Below are 20103 nucleotides of genomic sequence, written 5' to 3'. Positions count from 1 at the left end.
GATCCAGGTTGTGATACAGTTCTAGACTGATACTGTACCAAGAGTGTCCCTGCTACTCTCGAGGCAATGCTGTGACACATTAATATGAAAATGAGAGAGCACCTGGAAGGAAAGAACACAGTGTTACTCTCCACTACAATCTCCTGTTGACCATCTGTCATTTGATCTCTTCTCACAGACCTGGCAGCTAAGTGTTTTTATCTCATTGATCTATTGACCAAGGTTCATCTTGACAATGAAAATTACACAATAAGCTTTGACATAATATTATTAAAGCATATGTGAAGAAATTCTGACTAATGATGAATTATTATGATGATTCTTATCTTAATTGTATTTCAGTTGTTATCTTAATCTATTCTTTTCAAGGGCCGTCAAAAAAAAAAAAAAAATCAGTCTACATCAGCTCAAACCTCCATGTGTTCTGGTGCCTTGCTATTTTATGGACACATATATTACTTTCAAGAGATATGAAGAGATATGCTTCACTGTTGTTCCTGCGGGGAAAGTGGAGAGTGCATGTGTTGTATTGCACAGATACCTCTGGTAACCCCGAGTGTGCCTTGATAGAGAGAGTGGCGACATGACAAGTCGAAAAAAAAAATGGTCACGTAACTCATGGTACCATTTTGGGTTCAAAACAGTGTTCACTGTTAATGTGTCTGCATGTAAATCCAGCTATTTTATTTTATTTATTTGCTGAAAATGACGGGTTGTGCGTTTGGATGCACAAATAGATACAACAAGGGCTTCAAGATGTACAGATTCCCTTCAGATCTGAAGAAAAGAAAATTTTTGGAAAATAAAGTCAGCCGTGTGGGGTGGAAGCTGACATCATCGTCAAAGCTTTGTGAGGTAAATTTATTGTTCAGTCCCATGTCCGTAAACAATTTCAGCTAAATGATTTTACTTACAGTGATGAATTACTCGTAAAGACAATGTGTCTCTGCAGTGAAACCCTTACATCTGCTGCGCATTCAAATAGACCCTTTGGTTATATTTTTTTGCAGCTCCAGAGTGGGAGAGTACATGTGCCTGTGCCCACATGACTATAGAGAACAGGCTATAAGTCAACAGAGACACAGTGGGTAGCTTTTTAGCCTTGGGTGCCCTACAACAGGTAATCAGGCCACAAATCAGGGGTGTGTGTGTGTGTGTTGGGGGAAATGAAAAGAACACAACTACATCCCAAAATGAGTGATGGACTAAGTGCAAGCAGCCGCCATTTAAAATCCAGCCTTAATCCAGCCTGTACCTCGCCCTCCTCCCTAGCTCCATATAGTATTATCCGCATGCAAGCCAGCGTTAAGAGGTGAGACGCAGACAGCATTGGAAAAAAAGAAGAGAGGGGAAATTAAAGTATACTCAGAAGGAGAGATTGTACAGACACGTAGAAAAATGGAATAAAAGAAGAGAGGGGAAATTAAAGTATACTCAGAAGAAGAGATTATACAGACATGTAGAAAAATGATTTCAGAGGAGGTGAACGCTGGCAAATTCGTGTTACAGTATTCATGACACACAGCAAGTTGCTGTCGGCAAGTCTCAGCTCTACTGGTGTGGACCATCAATACAAATAAAGATGGACGTAGTGCTCCTGTTCATCTCCACTCATGGAAAATGAAGCCAATTTTGAGAGAGCAATCTAATAATCCCTAATGAAAGGTGACAAACTGTGCAGAGTTTGTGTAGTTGACAAAGGATCTTGGAGCAACACCTACCCCTCCTCCATGTGTGGACTGCAGGAAATTATCAAGCTACTGGCTTGCAATCTCCCTCACTCACAAATTGCAAAACTGGGAAGATAATAAAGTACCTAATAACAGATGACAGACTTCAAGAATTAGAAAAAAATTGTCATTGACGGTGCACAGCAGCGATATGATGAAAATGTTATCCCACTGAGCACCATGCTTCCCAGAATGAAACAGATGATTGAACTCTGAAGATTATTGTACTGAAGTGACTGGTGGCTATGAACCTTCCAAATCAGAAAAGTTTGGAATGTAAGCTGTGTATATTAAACACCAAAAACCTAACGAACAGGGCACAGTAAAACTCATCTAAACCATCATATAAACCAGATATTTACAGTCACCGGACAAAAAGTCCCAAAGTTTTTGTATTGTTTTCTATGTAATAAACACCGTATATAATGGATTTTTTTACAACAGATTTTTTGCTCACATCTGATAAAATGTCCCGTCCGATCGCAATGTATTTCCATTAAAGCCCTCACATGTGGAATCTGAGTCATTTCTGTGATTAAAAGGCCGACCGTTTGTTATCACACCGTACTCAGACTCACAGCCGCAGCCTGACATGCACATGTTAAATCAGAGAGCGCAAAAGGCTGTGATTTGACACTTTGCTGCTTTCAAACCTTCGTGTGCCATCATATTATAACAGTTTTTACAGTGTGCATGCTGATAAATGGATCAGAAAAGTCCGCACATTTACAGCACGAAGTCGGTAAAAGAGAAAAATGTCCAGCTTACCTTTTTTCCCCTGTCTGCATATATAGTAATGGTAAATGCCACACTGGCAGAACCATTTATGTACATTAATATGCAATTTATTCTTGCAAGAAAGAAGGTATGTAGTGCATGAGTGAACGTGATGTGTGTGTGTGAGACCCCCATCCACCTTTCCCGATCAAACTACAACATCCTACTCAAAGCCAACCAACAACTTCTATCAGGAAGGGCCGACCACCCAAACAACACAAAGACAGACAAGAACGAAAGACAAGTGGTGAAGGTAGTAACTGAAGTGAGACACCAAGGAGATGGGGCCCCAACCATACAACTTACCAGGACAACCAACCAGGGCACAGGGCACTGGCATGGGCACACAAAAGGGGGGGCCCCAGAACCACACCACCCGGACCACGGCCCCCAAAGGGAGGAGCGAGCAAGGATGGGGGGCCCAAGGAGCCATTGGAATCGAACCCAAAGCGCGGACAGGGACCACTGAGCCAAATGAGGGTGGGGTCCGGCCCCCAGACAAGAGGCAGGACCCAACCCCCCGGGCCAGGAAGCGCACAAGACTCCCCCAGCACAGCCAGCAGGACCCCCCCAAAATCATCCCCCCCAGCACCCAATCCACTCCCCCACCTCAGACCCCACACCAAACACCAAAGCCCAAGATTGGGAGACTGCCCAAGCGAGAGCGGGGCAACACCCCACCCCACGGAGACCATGGCCCGCTAACCCCCAACAGCTGCCCACCATCTGCTGTCATATTATAACAGTTTTTACAGAGCGCATGCTGATTAAAAATGGATCAGAAAAGTATGCAACTTTGCAGCACAAAGTCAGAAAAAGAGGAAAATATACAGCTTACCTTTGATTTGGAGGTGATGATTGTAGAAACAAAAGCTTGTTGAGGGTCACATTAGTCCAGAATAAAGCATAACCCAGAGACGGAGAACTTTAAAACTGTCACGCGCGTCATTGAATGACAGAGTTACAGAGCTGCAGCTGCATAAATCAGGATTTAAATTAATTAAATAAATCATCATAAATTGTAAATTTATGTAAATTTGATAGATTAACTATTTTTGTATTTATTTTGATAGCACCTGTACCTGGATGTGTTGCAGTATGTGGTTACATGATTTTAAAAAATGTTGAAAACATTAAAGGTTCAATTAAGTTCATCAATGATCTATCTAGGTGCTTGGATCATGAGACATACACACACACACACACACACACACACACACACACACACACACACACACACACACACAACACACACACACACACACACACACACACACACACACACACAAAAAAGAAGAAAAAGAAAGAAGGTGATTTTGGGCCATGTTTTCCTTGACCTTTGACCAAACTACTCCAAAATCTAATCACCTCAAGACATCAATCCAAGTAATATTCCCACTAAGTTTGAAGGAAATACATCCAGCCATTTTTGATTTATCTTTTACACACACACACACACACACACACACACACACACACACACACACACACACACACACACACACACACACACACACACACACACACACACAGTTTGTATCTTTTCTTTAAAAAGAAAGCAAAAAGTTCAATTACTTATTTATGGAACAATATTTCTTCACCAGCACAGAAAACTTTGGAGAATGAATATTTTATTCTTTTACTCTTTTCTAATTAATTTATTTCGGGGCTGCAGCATCAGAATTGTGAACGATTTCAAAACGTATGCCTAGCAAAGAAAAAAAAATCTGTTTGAAAAAGGCAGTCGATGAGAAGCAGCTGTGCAGTTATTTTTAGATCTGAAAAGAGGAAATGTTAATCTCTCTCATCACGTACATGACACTCTCTCCAACAAGGCAATCTCCTCCCTATCTTTTGATGATGAAGGTCCTTCCACCAACAAATCCAGCCACTGTCATGCCGGGCAGGACATCAGAGAACATTGTCATATTGTGGAGAATCCCCTTTTTTAATACCTTACACTTCAATGTGGTTGGAATTTAATTTTTAAAACCCTCAAAGTTTCAGAATTCTATATCTGTGCATGTAGAAACTGCTCCGGTATTAAAAAAGATGTAAAAGTTGAAAATTCTTGTTTTAACATTCTGTACCTGGACTCTGATTTGTTCTGGCCCACTGAAGGTCCTTTTTTTCTGCACTGCTGTAAGTCCTAGTTAGAGGGTTAAACTAGACTTAGGTTCTAGATAACTCCTTTTGTGGTAGGGATGACACCTCAACTGTCGTGAAGCACTTTGGAAAACTCGGCAACGGAAAAGAAGAGCTCTTGTTTCCATATCGACAGGAGTAACTCTGCTGGTGCCTTCCATTGGAGGGGGCAAGTCAAAGGGATGGGAGAAAGTCATGTGGGGCCTCATCGCTAGACAAGATGAAGCCACAGGAGAAAACCAATTGTCTTATTTTTGGATGTTGCCGACTAGTGAGCTTGCTGGACCAGAGGTGTGTGGTGATGCTGATACCTTTACAGGAGAGCTGAATGCTAACCAGAAACTTGAGGTGATGACTGATGTCTCTTTAGAAGACCCTTGCCAATGTCCTCAGGAGCACTGTAGCTACTGGATTTAGCTTCCTCACATCATGGAAGCATTCTTACGAAAAGCCAATGAAACCGTGCAATAGAGCAAAATGTATGACAGAAAAATGTACGGCAAATAGTCCAAAAATACACACTAGTGATGTCACCTATTCAATGGGACAAATAATTAATACCATGTGACATATAATCCACCAGTCAAATGACAAGGACATATTAGGTGTCATAAAATCCTTTTTATATAATGGCTGAGTGGATCCTTGTCATTTGATTGGTGGATTGACAGGCATTATTCGTACCATTTGCCATTGTGTTTCACTGACCGTGCAATAGTGCTTTTTAGCGTGCAATTTTGGTGCTATATGAGATGTGCTATTGCACGCTCCGACCACCGCGCACACTCACACTGTTTAGCTAAACATGGCGGAGTTTGTTTTGCTGACAGTCCATGATTTGAAGGAGCTAATTGGCTAATTCTTCTAATACACACACACACACACACACATAAAACCAAATCCACTACGCTGTAAGACATCTGGAGGCATGAAGAGCTGTTACGATGAAATTAGGATGAACAGTTGGATTAATTTCTGACATGATTGTCCGCTGGACTGAGGAAAGCAGACAGCAGTCTGAACATTAACAGTCTACATCGTCAGAATTGTTTTTGAAATATCTGACTGTTTTTGCAAGTTGACTGAGAACAATTTTGGACTCCTGTTTAAAGTTTGTGTTGGACTGTTGACGTCAAAGCACCAGTGACGCACCAAAATGTAAGTCCCTTTTCTGCCATTTATCAATTAATAAAATATCAAATGATAAGGATCTATTTTAGCTGTTATATAAAGCAGATAATAAATGTTATTTCATTAATTCAATGAAACGAATATTTACTTTGGTAAAAAATGGAATGTTCCATCTTTCACATCATGAAATATTTGTACCATTGAACTCATAATTTTATTCATTATTGGTATAATATGCGAGTGGCTGAGACAAAGAGCTAAAACATATTTTCTTTTCTCCACCTCTCTGATGAGTGTCTCCAAGAAATTCTGTTTCTTCTGTTTTTATTTCAGTTTCATGTCTAATAACTTTGTGCACGCAGCAGTTTTATATGCATATGATTACTTGAGGGTGTTTCTACTTCCATTCATGGCTAAAGATGAAGGTGAAAAGCAGACTGTATGTGCATAGCAATTGAGCTTTATAAAGGAGAACTGTGCATACACTTGGCTTCGGTGAATGCACATGCACTTGCTCATGCATTTCTGCCTTCGTGCATACATAGTTTTAGTCGTGACTCCACACAGTTTTATAAATGAGCCTCCTGTCTGATTTTTTTTTTCCTGCCGTATGGTGCGCACACTGTATACTGTGGTTATGTGGGTCTCTGCTTTCTTTACAAAGGTAAAGATGAATTTGCTAACATCACACTATATCTGTGAGCACATTCGCACAGCTCCACTAATCTGACACATCAAGTAGTTTAATGAGGTAGCAGCCAGGTGTATGCTGCACCACCTGCATTTAAAGAACGCACTTTTTTGTCCCCAAAACATCCCTACCGTTTTATGTGGAGCAGGTGTTTCAGGTTGGTGAACAGTAATGCAGCATTTTCAGCATTCTTTCCACACAGCTGGTGTTTTCACAGACTTACCCTCCTCAGCTCAGCAGGTTTTGTGGTGCTGGAAAATGGATTACCAAGACCAGGGATGCTGATTTTGAAATATACCAACTCTTGTTGTGGAGCTCAGAGTACACAGTTTGCTCACACAGTAGTCATCTGAGGTTGACATTCTTGTGTTGGCACCTATTGTACTTCCTGATTAGTGTTCTTTTTGCATGTTTTTTTGTATAAAATGTTTAATCTGAGGAAAGCACAGATTGGGGACTGAAAAGCGGAGTGATCACCAACGTCTCCACTGAACAGCAACTGGGGCGAAAGCCTCAGTTTATGTGCTTCATAATGAATAATGATGCCTGCAAAGACCGGTTGTGTTTGTCACTTTCAGTTGTATGAATTTTACATAAACTGTGAAAATTGCACAAACAGAAGGAATAAACAGTAGAAGCTTTTAGTTCATGCATGAACAAAAAGGTAATCAAACATGTCAGCTTTGAATCACAGGTTGTTTGTTTTTTATTATTTCAGCTGTTTTACAAGTATTCAACTGGGCTGTAACCTACACTCATGACACTTACATATGACATCATCAGCAGCAATATCATGTTCCATCTTGCTCTTATCAATGAGCCCAGTCGGAAGAAATTCTTGGAAAGCCCAACCTGTAGTGTTGAAGAAAAACCAGTTCCACACTTGCATCTAAAAGCAAGCTTACACACATTTAGTCTCCTTTTGTAACTTAAATGTGGGCAATGTGCCAAATGGGGGCAGAGTGTGTGACCTTTACCCAGTGAATTCTGCAATTCATCAGAGATGGGACCTTGACTTTGTGAGTGATGTTGTGACCTTTGTGGAATTCACAGATGCCCTGACTGGAGTACATCAGAAGCTGAGTAATGTTGAGAGATTTTAATTTAACCTGGTTAGTCCCATTAAGATTGAGATCTCTTTTGCAAGGGAGAGCTGGGCAATTTTTAAAATTTCCAGTTTCACCTAACTGCATAGGGAGGAAACTGGAGCAACTCTGGAGGAAACCCACGTAAACACGGGGAGAACATGCAACTCCACACAGAAAGGCACAGGTGGCAATCGAACCCATGACCTTCTTGCTGCGAGGCAACAGTGGTAACCACTAATCCACCATGCCTGGATAGAGCTTATGGACTTTGCAGGAGAACAAAGGTCTAAATCTTTAGGGTCTTGGAGCTTCCTGTCTGACTTTGTTACAGTGAGACTTGCACTCTATCCACTGACTTTAAGGTAAAAGCTGGATGTCTGTGAAATTTGGTTCCTTTGGAAAATCCTTGGGTACAATTGGAATGCCTGTGCCAAATGTGCATTTACTGAGACAGACATGGATGAGGAGTTTTACATGCATTGTGAGGGAATGTCAGCTACTATATTTTGACCATGTGGCATGCTTCTCTGGCCATGATCAGCATATCTGATTAGACATGATTTGGAAAGGCACCCACCCACCTGTGTACATATAAGGTCCCACAGTTGACAGTGCATGTCATAGAAAAACCAAGCATGAAGTCAAAGGAATTGTCTGTAGTGCTGTGGATCAGGCCAGCTTGGGTTTACAACTCCAATTCCAATGAAGTTGGGACGTTGTGTGAAATGTTAATTAAAAACAGAATACAAGATTTGCAAATCCTCTTCAACCTATATTCAATTGAATACACCACAAAGAAAGATATTTAATGTTCAACTGATTAAACTGTTTTGTGCAAATATTTGCTCATGTTGAAATGAATGCCTGCATCTACATCTACACGAGCTGCTCGCTGCTGCATTCACTGCACCGCCGTCATTTCAAAGCGTCTCCGATTAGCGCTGTTTCTGCTTAAAAATGACTTTAGAATGATTTAAGAGGTTTTAACTTCTCATCTGATGGTTAACAATCCCATTAATCCATTTGATCACTTTGGGTGAAGAGAGTCCGTCTCAGATAAGATTCTGAGTTCCAAAATGACACATGCGCAGTGGAGTCAAGGCGGACCAATTTTTAGGAGTGGCGGGGTGTTCGGTCTGTGACACCAGCTTTTCCATTGTCTCTGATTTTACACCTGTTGTTCATTAGATGAGTTTGTATTTAAGCAGCACCTTGACTTCCTAATTGGCCGGTCAACTGTTTTCCGTCCCATGAATTGTTTGTCTTGACCTTGCACTCTTGTTTGTAAGTATTTTGCACCCCGCTGTGTTTTTGACTGCCATTTTGATTTTTCCCTCCTTCAGTTCCTCACCCAGTTTTTGATACAGTATATTGGATTGTTTGTCACGGTGGATTGCCCTGTCACTGTTGTTATATCACTGTCACTTTGGGTTACTAAAGCACCCTGGTTTTTGCCCATCACACCTGCTTCCCAGCTGTCTGCATTTGGGGTTCTATTTGACTCAATTTAGCTCCAATAATAACATGTAGTTCTCCGAGACAGAATTGTCTTGAGGCACAAATCTGGGGAAGGGTACAAAAAATTTCTGCTGCTTTGAAGGTCCCAATAAGCACAGTGTCCTCCATCATCTGTACATGGAAGAACTTCGGCTCCACCAGGACTCGTCCTAGCGCTGACCACCCATCTAAACTGAGTCATCAGGGGAGAAGGGCCTTAGTCAGAGAGGTGACCAAGAACCCGATGGTCACTCTGTCAGAACTCCAACATTCCTCTGTGGAGAGAAGAGAACCTTCCAGAAGGACAACCATTTCTGCAGCAATCCACCAATCAGGCCTATATGGTAGAGTGGCCAGATGGAAGCCACTCCTTAGTAAAAGGCACATGGCAGCCCGCTTGGAGTTTGCAAAAAGCCACCTGAAGGACTCTCAGACCATGAGAAACAAAATTCTCTGGTCTGATGGGGTAAAGATTGAACTCTTTGGTGTGAAAACCAGGCACCATCCCTACAGTGAAGCATGGTGGTGGCAGCAGCATGCTGTGGGGAAGTTTTTCAGCTGCAGGAACTGTGAGACTAGTCAGGATTGAGGGAAAGATGAATGCAGAAATGTACAGAGACATCCTGGATGAAAACCTGCTCCAGAGCGCTCTTGACCTCAGACTGGGGCGACAGTTCATCTTTCAGCAGGACAATGACCCTGAGCACACAGCCAAGATACTCGTATCAAAGGAGTGGCTTCAGAACAACTCTTTGAATGTCCTTGAGTGGCCCAGCCAGAGCCCAGACCTGAATCTGATTGAACATCTCTGGAGAGATCTGAAAATGGCTGTGCACCAACACTCTCCATCCAACCTGATGGAGCTTCAGAGGTGCTGCACACAGGAATGGGCAAAAGATAGGTGCGCCAAGCTTATGGCATCATATTCAAGAAGACATCAGGCTGTAATTGCTGCCAAAGGCCAGTCAACAACGTATTGAGCAAAGGGTGTGAATACTTATGTATGTGGTTTCTTAGTTTTGTATTTTTAATAAATTAGCAAATATTTCTTAAGATTTTTGTCATGTTGTCATTATCAATAAGGCTGTAACATAAAGTCTGGAAAAAGTGAAGCGCTATGAATATAGATCCTGGTCCAGAAAGTGACACATCTGGGCATCTCCACCCCCATCTGCCAGTGGATCAAGGACTTCCTCACAAACTGCCCACAGTCCGTGAAACTTGGCCCCCACCTTTCCTCCACCATCACACTCAGCACCGGTTCCCCTCAAGGCTGTGTACTGAGCCCCTCCTGTTCACCCATTACACGCACGACTGCTCTCCAACCCATCCCACAAACAACATCATAAAGTTTGCAGATGACACCACCGTGATTGGGCTCATCTCAGGGGGGGATGAGACTGACTACAGAGATGAGGTCAATCGACTGACAGCATGGTGTTCAGCTAACAACCTGCCACTGAACACCACAAAAACAAAATAAATAATACTGGACTTCAGGAAGAACAGGGCTGACATGCTGCATCACAGAGTGGTACGGGGAGTGCTCAGCAGCAGACAGGAGAGCGCTGCAGAGGGTGATCAAAACGGCCCAGGGGATCACTGGTTGCTCTCTGCCTAGCCTGGAAGACATTGCCAGCTCTCGCTACCTCAGCAGAGCTGCCAGCATCAGCAAAGACACATCCCACCCCAGCAACCACCTGTTTGACCAACTACCCTCTGGCCGACAGTATAGGTCAGTCAAAACTAGGACAGACTCAGGGACAGCTTTCTCCCCAGAGCAATCACTGCACTGAACAATAACAAATCACTGTTATCTGCACCTTTCAAGTTTCTTGTGCAATATCTGTAAACCATGTGCAATATGATTCCAGTTGTATATAATTCTCGTTTTACATTTTACTTGGTCCACATTTTATTTTACCTTATGTTTATATTAGTTGTACATACACTCTGAATAATTTACCGTTAAATTTCACTATCTTTTATTTGGCTAAAAATTACTCGCACCAAGGAAAGCACCTTTTTGGAGTTGCACTCAAATCTCGTTGCAATGCAAATTACAATGACAATAAAGGTGATTCTGATTCTGAATACTTTCCAGGTGCATGGTACTTTTGAGAGGTTGGGATAGACTATGGTTGGTTGTCTATTGGGTGGCTGTCATTCAGAACCCAAGGTGGTGAGCTACAAAAACCCCCTCAATGCAGCTGTCATCTCCTGTCTCTATGTCCAGAAGCACGTCAATTTCTGCCATCTTGGCCTTAGACAAGGTCTAACAGGCTTAAACTGCCTCAATGAGTAGCCTAAATTTCAGACCTTTGGCCTAGTTTGATGGGTCTAACTTGCCCAGTCTGTCCCATAGCATTCCACCATTTTGCATTGTGGCAGTTTTGTCCATGACAGTATTTGACCCTCAGTGGTATTTGAGAAGTGGGCTGAGAAAACCTGCTCCAAATCAGCACACGGCCAATTAAAATGGTTCCCTCCAGCATCTTTTCTGATTGTGTGAAGAAACCGGAGGGCCCAGATGAAACCTAGGCAGACTCCACCGAAAGGTACAGGCGGGATGTGATCCCACAATCTTCTTGTTGTGAGAGGGATCAGTGCTAACCACTAAACCACCATGCTGCCTTTTTTTTTTTGTACCAAGTGAAAAGCTAGATCCAAAACATCTAAAAACTGACCTCAGGTGTACAAATTCCGACATTCTCCTTGAAGGCAGAACTAAGCATCCATGTGTAACAGTTTGTCGCTACAAGTCTTCACTCTAAAGGATCATGTCAACAACTGATTTCACTGATGGATCCTCTGTTCACTGTGGCAAAGCCTTTAGCTGGAGAGAAAAACTGCAGTACTACCCTTTAATGCCATATGCTTATCAATCTCTATTAAAGAGAACTTTACGACACCAAAGTATTCAAATAACTTTATTTTTATCCAAAGTATCACACCATTATCGATCTGCTTTGACATTACTATCGTGTGTTCACTGAATACACATCATTCACAAACATGCTATGTACTGTAAATGAACACAAGATGGGCTACAGATTACCACAAATTAATGCCTTTATTTTCCAGGACACTAAACACACAGGTATACAAGAGGCATCTGCTCTTGCCATAACAAAATAAATCAAAGTTCATGTCACAACAGCGCACATAAAGTGGTAGTGTGGAATGTAATGTCCTTTTCTTTTTTTTAAACAAACATTTCAAATAAATAGTCTCTATATAGTCTTTGTAGCTTGGTTTATAAAATCAATATATTCTCTTTGCTTCGTCAGTTTTGGGAATGAAGCAGAGGAAGTAAGACAAAAAAAAAAGTGACAAAACAAGGAAAACATCCCCTCGCAATCCCCTTTTAAACATGTTTTCTGTTTCTAGGCAAATACAGTACAGAATAACATATAGAAAAAGGCAAATCCCTTCTAGATGCAAACTTATTCTTCCACCAAAAAAAAGAGTTGATGCTGTAAATCCACTTACCCAATGGACATGCACACTGTGTGCGTTATCAGTGTCCCACCGGACACAAAGATAAACACAAAATACCTGCATTCAAAGCTTAAATTGTCTATTTGGTACAAGGCTACTGACTTAGTTAGCCAAGGTCAGCTTCTACAGTCAGCATCCCCATTATTTTGTGCTGTGCTGTTGGGGATCATCAGTCCAAACATCAAAGAAAAACAGAAAAAGCACCTTGTCAGGCTCCTAGAACTACATAAGCTTCAATAGTCTCTGCCACAGTCCTTCTCTCTCAGAGAGAACTTACATTGAAGAAACATGTCTGCCTTACAGAACAGGGGGAGGAGAGTCCTAGTGACAGAACTCAATCTCACACAGTCCTAAATTAAAGGAGCAGTTCTTAGAAACAAAGAAAAGTGCAAGTGAGGGCAGAGGCAGCCCTGTTTTCTGGCAGGTTACGGAGAGTGCAGGAACGACCACACTAATCCTCTGACCCAGAGTCTTCTGAGTGTCCCCTGAGCAGAGGAGGGTCAGACCCCCATGCAGGCGTGAGGACAATGCACCTTGGAGACGTGGGGTTTCAGCTTACTGAGCTATTCCCAGGTTTGTAATTCAGACCGTGTTGGCTCGGGCCCACCCTCACTCAGTACTGTGATCCTCCAGCTGGGAGATGATGGTGATCAGGTTCTGAAGCCCAAAGATGAATCCACTGTCCTGACCTTCATGAACCACACTGTCTTCTCCATAGTGTCGACAGGTAGTGTGGGCAAAGTCAATCATGCGCACGTCCACCATGGAGCTGCTGGCTTCTCCTGTACCGTGAGATGAACGACTGTTACCACTGTTGTTGCTTCCTCCAGCCACACCCGCACTGCTACCTGCTGAGGATGAACGGGAGACACCGAAGGCACCTTCCTCCACATCATCCTCATCATCTGACAGCTCGTCATCATCACCCTCTTCCCCGCCACGATGTCTTGGTCTAGTGGAAGTTCTGGGGTGGTCTCCATCGTAGATGATGAGCAATGAGCTGGAGTAGAATCGGTAAGATTCACAGCTCTCCAGACCAGCCTGCATTTCTCTGAGTCTGCGAAGCACCGGTGACAACAGCTCACGACGCAGCCGCTGCCCATCATGGAAGAACTGGTACAGGGCTTCCTTGAAGCCTGCAAGAGTCAGCTTACGACCATGGTACTTATTCATGAACATGAGCTGGCCTGAGTCTGACTGGTACACCTACAGGGATCAAACACATGCATGAGCACCAATTATATGAGCACTCCAAGATAACATCAATTCACAGTAGCAGTGTTCCATCCATGTTATACCTGCATGCCACAAAGTCGTACTCCAATGGAGGCAGATGTACTCTGTTGACACTTGCGAATTTGATTGGCTTTCTTCTCCTCAGATGCATCATCACCATGTTGGCGTGTTCCCATCTTCAGGTCTAAGACACATGGTACTGTATAACGCCATGTCAGGTTCTCCAAGAGGATAAATTCTGAGGTAGCGTCAAGGAACAATAACAAAGCACTAACGTACATCAATAACCAAGGTCAATCCTTCTATTGCTCTGCACAGAACGGAGACACTGAGATGTTTACTCTTCAGTCAAGAAAGGATACTGTATTGGTTGCGGTGCTTCGCGTTCTCCTTCATCCTCTGTAAGTGCTGCTGGTGACATTTGAGACTCCAAGGGTTGTGTTTGATCTGTGGCACCATATTGCCTTTCTCGACGCTGTAGTAGAGTACTTCTGCTTGCTGCTGCTTCACCTCATCACGATTATAACTGCAAAAGCATCAAAATCAAAACACTTTACTGCTGCTGTCAAAGAACTTAAATCCCCCTGTCTCTTTGTTTCCATGAACGTCTAAGGTACATCAGTCTGCAGCAGTCAGCATTCTCACCTTAAGATCTTGTCGTCCTTACGGCTCTGTCGAGCTCTGTCTTTGCTGTAATTGTCGTTCTCCAAAAGCAATGAAGACTGCTTCTTCTTGCTCCACTTCAAGATCTTGCTCTTGGGCTCACAGTCCTCTGAAAGGTCCTTGTTTTCAAAGCCCCCTGGCTCATTGTGGAGAGGGTAGGCAATGAGGCACAGGTTACCCTCCTCATCTTCTTCAAAACTGACTGACACTACTCCTGAGAACAGACAGGACAAAAAAAGAGCCATTAGTGCTGCACAGTAGACTTCCAAGTAGAAATGATCGTAATAAATCTCTTGTCCCAAACAAATAAACCTCCAACAACAACCTCTAGGTTTAGTCCCATCTTTAAAAATGCATGTTCGTGTGTGTGTGTGTGTGGTGAGAATGCAGATGCATTACAATATAATATTAGAAGAACAGAAACTGAAAAGCATTTTATGTAAACACCATGGCCATTTAACTGCAAAGGGTGCCTGTCACTCATTACCCACAAACACTTAACATGAGCTGAATTCAATAAGACACTTAAACAACTACCAAATCTCTTTTAGGAATGAACATATCAGAGAGACAGTATAGGTAAGCAGTTTGGAGACAGTCAGAGAGGCAAGACTGAGATGGTTTTGATGTGCAGAGAAGGGACCCAGTATAAATAGGGAGAAGGATCCTGAGGATGGAGCCACCAGGCAAGAGGAGAAGGACGAGGCCAAAGAGGTTTATGGATGTGCTGAGGGAGGACATGCAGGTGGTTGGTGTGACAGAAGAAGATGTAGAGGAACAGGGTGAGATGGAAATGATTGATCTGCTGTGGTATCCCCCAACAGGAGCAGCCGGTCGAAGAAGATGATGACTGCTTTGGTATGCAATAGTTTCATGGAAATGGGGCAGGAAATTTGTATTTATAACTCTTTAAAATTATTTCAGTTTCTCAAGGGATCCTTTCAGACCTAAAACAATTAATACGATTTGAGCCAGGTCAAAATTGTCCAAAATGACAGGATATATACTACACAGGATATGCTTAGAATTACAATTTTATTAAAACAAAACATTATACCCTAAAATTATTTACATAATCTATAAATGCCACATCTGAAGATTCCCCCACCACAAGCTGCCATAGGAAAAGTCCCCAGAAAGGCCTGTGTGCAGATTGGAGATTGGTCACAACAAGAATAAACACACAAGCAGGATGGATGGAGGGGTGCAGAGGATGAATTCAGGAAAAGTGACCAAAATTTACCTACAGTATTCCATTTAAAGCACGCTATGATACAGGCCATAAATGTCACATTACACAACAAACACTAAGAAACAATTAATGAAGAAAAAAGTGACTAATGATAAAATGATCCAGAATATGTTCATATAATGTCAAGCTTGAGGACGTAGCACCTGAACTTCTTCCTGCAGCTTGAGGTGTGACTGATGTCACGTGCTGTTATCACGCACCATCCTGTAAGAAGCCCTGCCTTTTATGTCTTTCCTGATTGCCTTGTCAGAGCTGCACTGTCATCACACCACCTTAACGTGTGTGGGAATTTATGAGTCACTGATTAAATCTGTAAAACATGCTCAGAAATGAGTGCTATGTGAACGTGAGATTTTTAATGCCCATTTGTATAAAATGATGAACAACAATAACTTCAGGTTTCCCATGTTGTTTTCAGTATACACACTAAAACTCATGTTGTGACCAATATGAACCCTGTATTAAATAGATAATTGGAGAAAAACCCACAATTAAATTATGTCAAAATGCTGAAACCCTTTAAAATGCTTGCCCCTCAGCTTAACCGGGAAAATAATTGAAAAAAAACTGGATTTATGTCAGACGAGTGTTAAAATTGCAGTCTGTAAACAAGCCTGTTCCTACATTACTCATCCATGACACTGCACAACCTGCCAGAAGCGAACTGATACTGTTGAATTTCCTAAAATGCTGAATCAGAAACATATCTGTTCATACAAAGCAGCTTTTTGCTATTCTCCTTCAGTGTTGCGCACACCGCAAGACGCAGAAGGGTGTTACTGACAAGGAAAGCACCAGAAGTCTACTAGCAACTCTCCTCATCCTGGGTCTTTTTATAGGCTACTCTGCATTACTGAGGAGTCAGATACCATTATATCACCGTCACACAGACGTCTGTATCTGTGTCAGTCTGTACTGGGTGTCACTGTTTGTGGATGAAACCATGGTCTGCGACACAACCAGAAACAAGATATTCTACCTGCAGGATGTGTGCGTATGTGCATTTGGTCAAAAATGATGCATGTCTCTGTTATAGTCTTGAAAGCAGACAAGGAAAATGCATCAATTGATTTGTTAGCGACAGGCCATGTACTTTTAATCCCCATGTAACTGTACCCCATATTGAAACCATAGCCGAAAGCACAACATTCTAAAAGACCTCTGGCTACCCATCATCCTGGGAGGCATTTAGGAAATCAGCATGAAGGTTACTGTCTGAATGAGAGTGCCACACTCAGTGGCTGCAATGTCATTTGTTCAGACGTGACATGATCCACAAGTTATCTTACTGAGAATGACCTTTTTGAGCCACAGAAACAGCACTTATTAAAGTAGTTAATGATCTTCTGCGAGCAATGGACTCGGATACTACTACAGCATTGGTGTTGTTGGATCTCAGTGCTGCGTTTGATACAGTTGATCATCATATTCTACTTGATAGGCTAGAAAACTGTTTCGGGATTACTGGAACTGTTATCTGTCTGGTCGTTCCCATTGTGTTTTGTGCAATGACACTACCTCTGACTTTAAGGGCATGAAGTTCGGGGTTCCGCAGGGATCCGTTCTGGGTCCCTTGCTTTTTTCCCTGTATATGGCACCCCTTGTGAACATTTTGCGGCGTTTCGGGGTTGCTTTTCATTGCTATGCTGATGATACTCAGTTGTATATGCCGATAGCTGCTGGAAATCCTGTCCACATAAAATCTTTACAGGACTGTCTTGCAGCAGTGAGAAGTTGGATGTCTAGCAACTTTCTACTTTTGAACTCTGATAAGACTGAAATGATGGTTCTTGGCCCAGCAAGACATCGGCACCAATTTGATCAGCTGGCGCTTAGCCTAGGTTCATGTGTTATACATCATACTGACAAAGTGAGGAACCTTGGGGTAATCTTTGATCCTACGTTGTCCTTTGACCTCCACATTAGGGACATTACGAGGACTGCTTTCTTTCATCTGAGAAATATAGCAAAGATTCGCCCCATCCTGTCTATGGCTGATGCTGAGACTCTGATTCACGCATTTGTCTCTTCTAGATTGGATTATTGTAATGCTTTATTTTCTGGTCTGCCGCAGTCTAGCATTCGAGGACTTCAGTTGGTGCAGAATGCTGCTGTCAGAATTTTGACACAAAGTAGAAGGTTTGACCACATTACTCCCATTCTGGCATCCCTTCATTGGCTACCGGTTTCTGCCAGATTGGATTTTAAAGTTTTATTGTTGGTTTATAAAATTGTTCATGGACTGGCGCCTTCCTACTTGACGGACTTGGTTAAATCCTACGTATCTGCAAGGCCTTTGCGTTCGCAGGGCACAGGGCTTCTGTGTGTTCCGAGGATGAACAAAAAGTCTGTGGGGTATAGAGCCTTCTCCTACCGTGGTCCGGCTCTTTGGAATGATCTACCTGCTGTTATTCGGCAGTCTGACACGGTGGAGATTTTTAAATCAAGACTGAAGACCCACTTTTTTAGACTGTCTTATCATTAATTTTTTAAATCTGTTTGTGTTTGCTTTGTAATTTTTTTATTCTACTGTGTTTTATCTTTTAACTGTGCTTTTCTTGCTTTTAATTTTGAATTTAGATTAATTTGTGTTGTTGTGAATTATGTGAAGCGCCTTGGTGCGACTTTGTTGTGATTTGGCGCTATATAAATTAATAAATTAAATTATTAAATTAAAGTCAGTGATATTTTGTACGTCCTCTTGTGTGTAGGGTACATTATGTTCTTTGACTGCTTGCAAACAAAGCAACATCATTATTGCATATGCATATTTAACATAAAAAACAGCAATGAATGCATGCTAACATGAAACTAAATGATCAAAGAAACAGACTAATGCTTTTTTTTTATGTCCTCATACCTTTATACTGAGGCGTGAACTTCCTCATCTCTGGGGGGAGGCTCTTGTAGAACTGGTGCTCCCTGGGGATGAGGGGCTTGCAGATGGCTTGATCCCCAAATCGGAGCACACAGGAATGGCCTCCTACCTGGTGCACGAAGGGTTCAAGCATCACTCCTTTCCTGTGACAAGGAGTCCCGTCCGCCTGCATGAGGGCTTCCAGAGCGGGACTCATCCTCACTCCGCATCGGACAGCTGAGCTGGAAGGACCCACTGCGTACAGGACACGAGAAGCGCCGCTTCAGCTCCCTATCCTCTTGATATTCTGGATTAACTCGCAAGGGGCGCTGCTGCTCCAACGCAGCGGTGAAAACACAAAGGGCTAAACCAGGAGGAAGAGACGGAAAGAAATCCTTTATTTCCTTCCCTTGTCCGAAGATAGCTTGAAAAGGTTTTCCCTTAGGTTAAGATAGTCTTCGTGTGTACTTATAAAGCTTAAAAGAATGCTATAAAACTGCCGAAAACATTGCTTCTTAAATGTAGGGGCATAAATATACACCACCTACTGTTTGACTAATCCCGAAACTGACGACAGCAGCAACGAGCCTGCTGGTATAACAGTAGAGGCTCCTCCCTCTGTGCTACCAGCCAATCACAGCGCCGCAACTGTCGCTGGGAGGTGACAACATCAAGCAAACAAAGAGGAAGGCGAGAAGACCGGGGGGAGGGGAAGAGAACAGAGAAGTACTGCGCGCGCGTGTGTGTGTGTGTGAGAGAGAGAAAAAAATTTGTGTGTGTGTGTCAGTAAAAATGTTCTCAACTCATACGCACTAAAAATTTTCAAACATATTTTTAAATTTTTGATTTTAATAATTATGGTGGATAGCTCCTAAAAATAAAAATCACATTTTAAATGATTAAAAGGTCAATTAAAAACAACACCAACAATGAATATAGAAATGCCAAACTTCTTTTAAGTATGTTCATTTGTGCACTCAATACTTGGCAAAGCATGGAGGCGATGAGTGAAGCCTAGGTTGTTTAGACGACAGCCTTCAGTTTGTCTGTATTGTTGAGTCTTTTGTCTCTCATCTTCCTCTTGACGTCCCACTGACTCTCTGTGGGGTTCAGGTCAGGCTGGACAATCAAGTACAGTAGGGTTGCCACCTTTCAGAAATGAAAATAAAGGACGTCCACCACAGCTCCTGAGGGCCACTAGCACCATTAACACGAAACTGTTAATGATAAATTGTGCAGTCACTGAAGTGTGCAATAAAAAACATAAATAATATGTATATGTCGCGGACATGAAGGAGTGAAGCTTGTCAGCATCTCACCATGTCATTTAGGTCCTTCAGACTTTATTTTGAGTAAATGCTTCAGGGGAGCATTAGCATGACAAAAACTTTTCAGCTTCTGCCTTTTTAAGCATTTTTTCTTTATTTGCCTCTCACATGCCTGGAAAAGCTCCTCGCCATCTAAGCATGTCCTTTAGGTCCTTCAGACTTTTTTCAGTAGAATGGTTTTTGGGAGCATGAGCATGACTAAAACCT

At 42.4% G+C, this 20103-nt stretch overlaps 1 protein-coding gene across 1 annotated transcript; it reads right to left on the bottom strand.

Annotated features, from left to right (window-relative positions):
• Positions 1-12113: 12113 nt before the first annotated feature.
• On the bottom strand, positions 12114-19150 carry ip6k2b (inositol hexakisphosphate kinase 2b). The gene is made up of 5 exons (XM_034166638.1): positions 18572-19150; positions 14442-14673; positions 14159-14322; positions 13859-14034; positions 12114-13766 (listed from the first exon to the last, which is right to left on the bottom strand). Exons 1-5 carry the CDS (start codon positions 18783-18785, stop codon positions 13170-13172), a joined length of 1383 nt encoding a protein of 460 aa, XP_034022529.1. The 5' UTR covers positions 18786-19150; the 3' UTR covers positions 12114-13169.
• Positions 19151-20103: the final 953 nt, after the last annotated feature.

Source organism: Thalassophryne amazonica, chromosome 3, assembly GCF_902500255.1.
Source record: "Thalassophryne amazonica chromosome 3, fThaAma1.1, whole genome shotgun sequence".
In the NCBI taxonomy this organism is placed as follows: Eukaryota; Metazoa; Chordata; class Actinopteri; order Batrachoidiformes; family Batrachoididae; genus Thalassophryne; species Thalassophryne amazonica.
Note: the sequence above shows the minus strand (reverse complement) of the source record. Positions and strands in the feature narration are given on the sequence as shown.

Excerpts from the sequence above, each read along its gene's own strand:
- ip6k2b (XM_034166638.1), bottom strand. The coding sequence starts at position 18,785 with ATGAGTCCCGCTCTGGAAGCCCTCATGCAGGCGGACGGGACTCCTTGT. Across the intron at positions 14,674-18,571 it reads GTTCACGCCTCAGTATAAAG|GAGTAGTGTCAGTCAGTTTT; the intron begins GTATGAGGACAT and ends GTCTGTTCTCAG. Across the intron at positions 14,323-14,441 it reads AAGGACGACAAGATCTTAAG|TTATAATCGTGATGAGGTGA; the intron begins GTGAGAATGCTG and ends ATGCTTTTGCAG.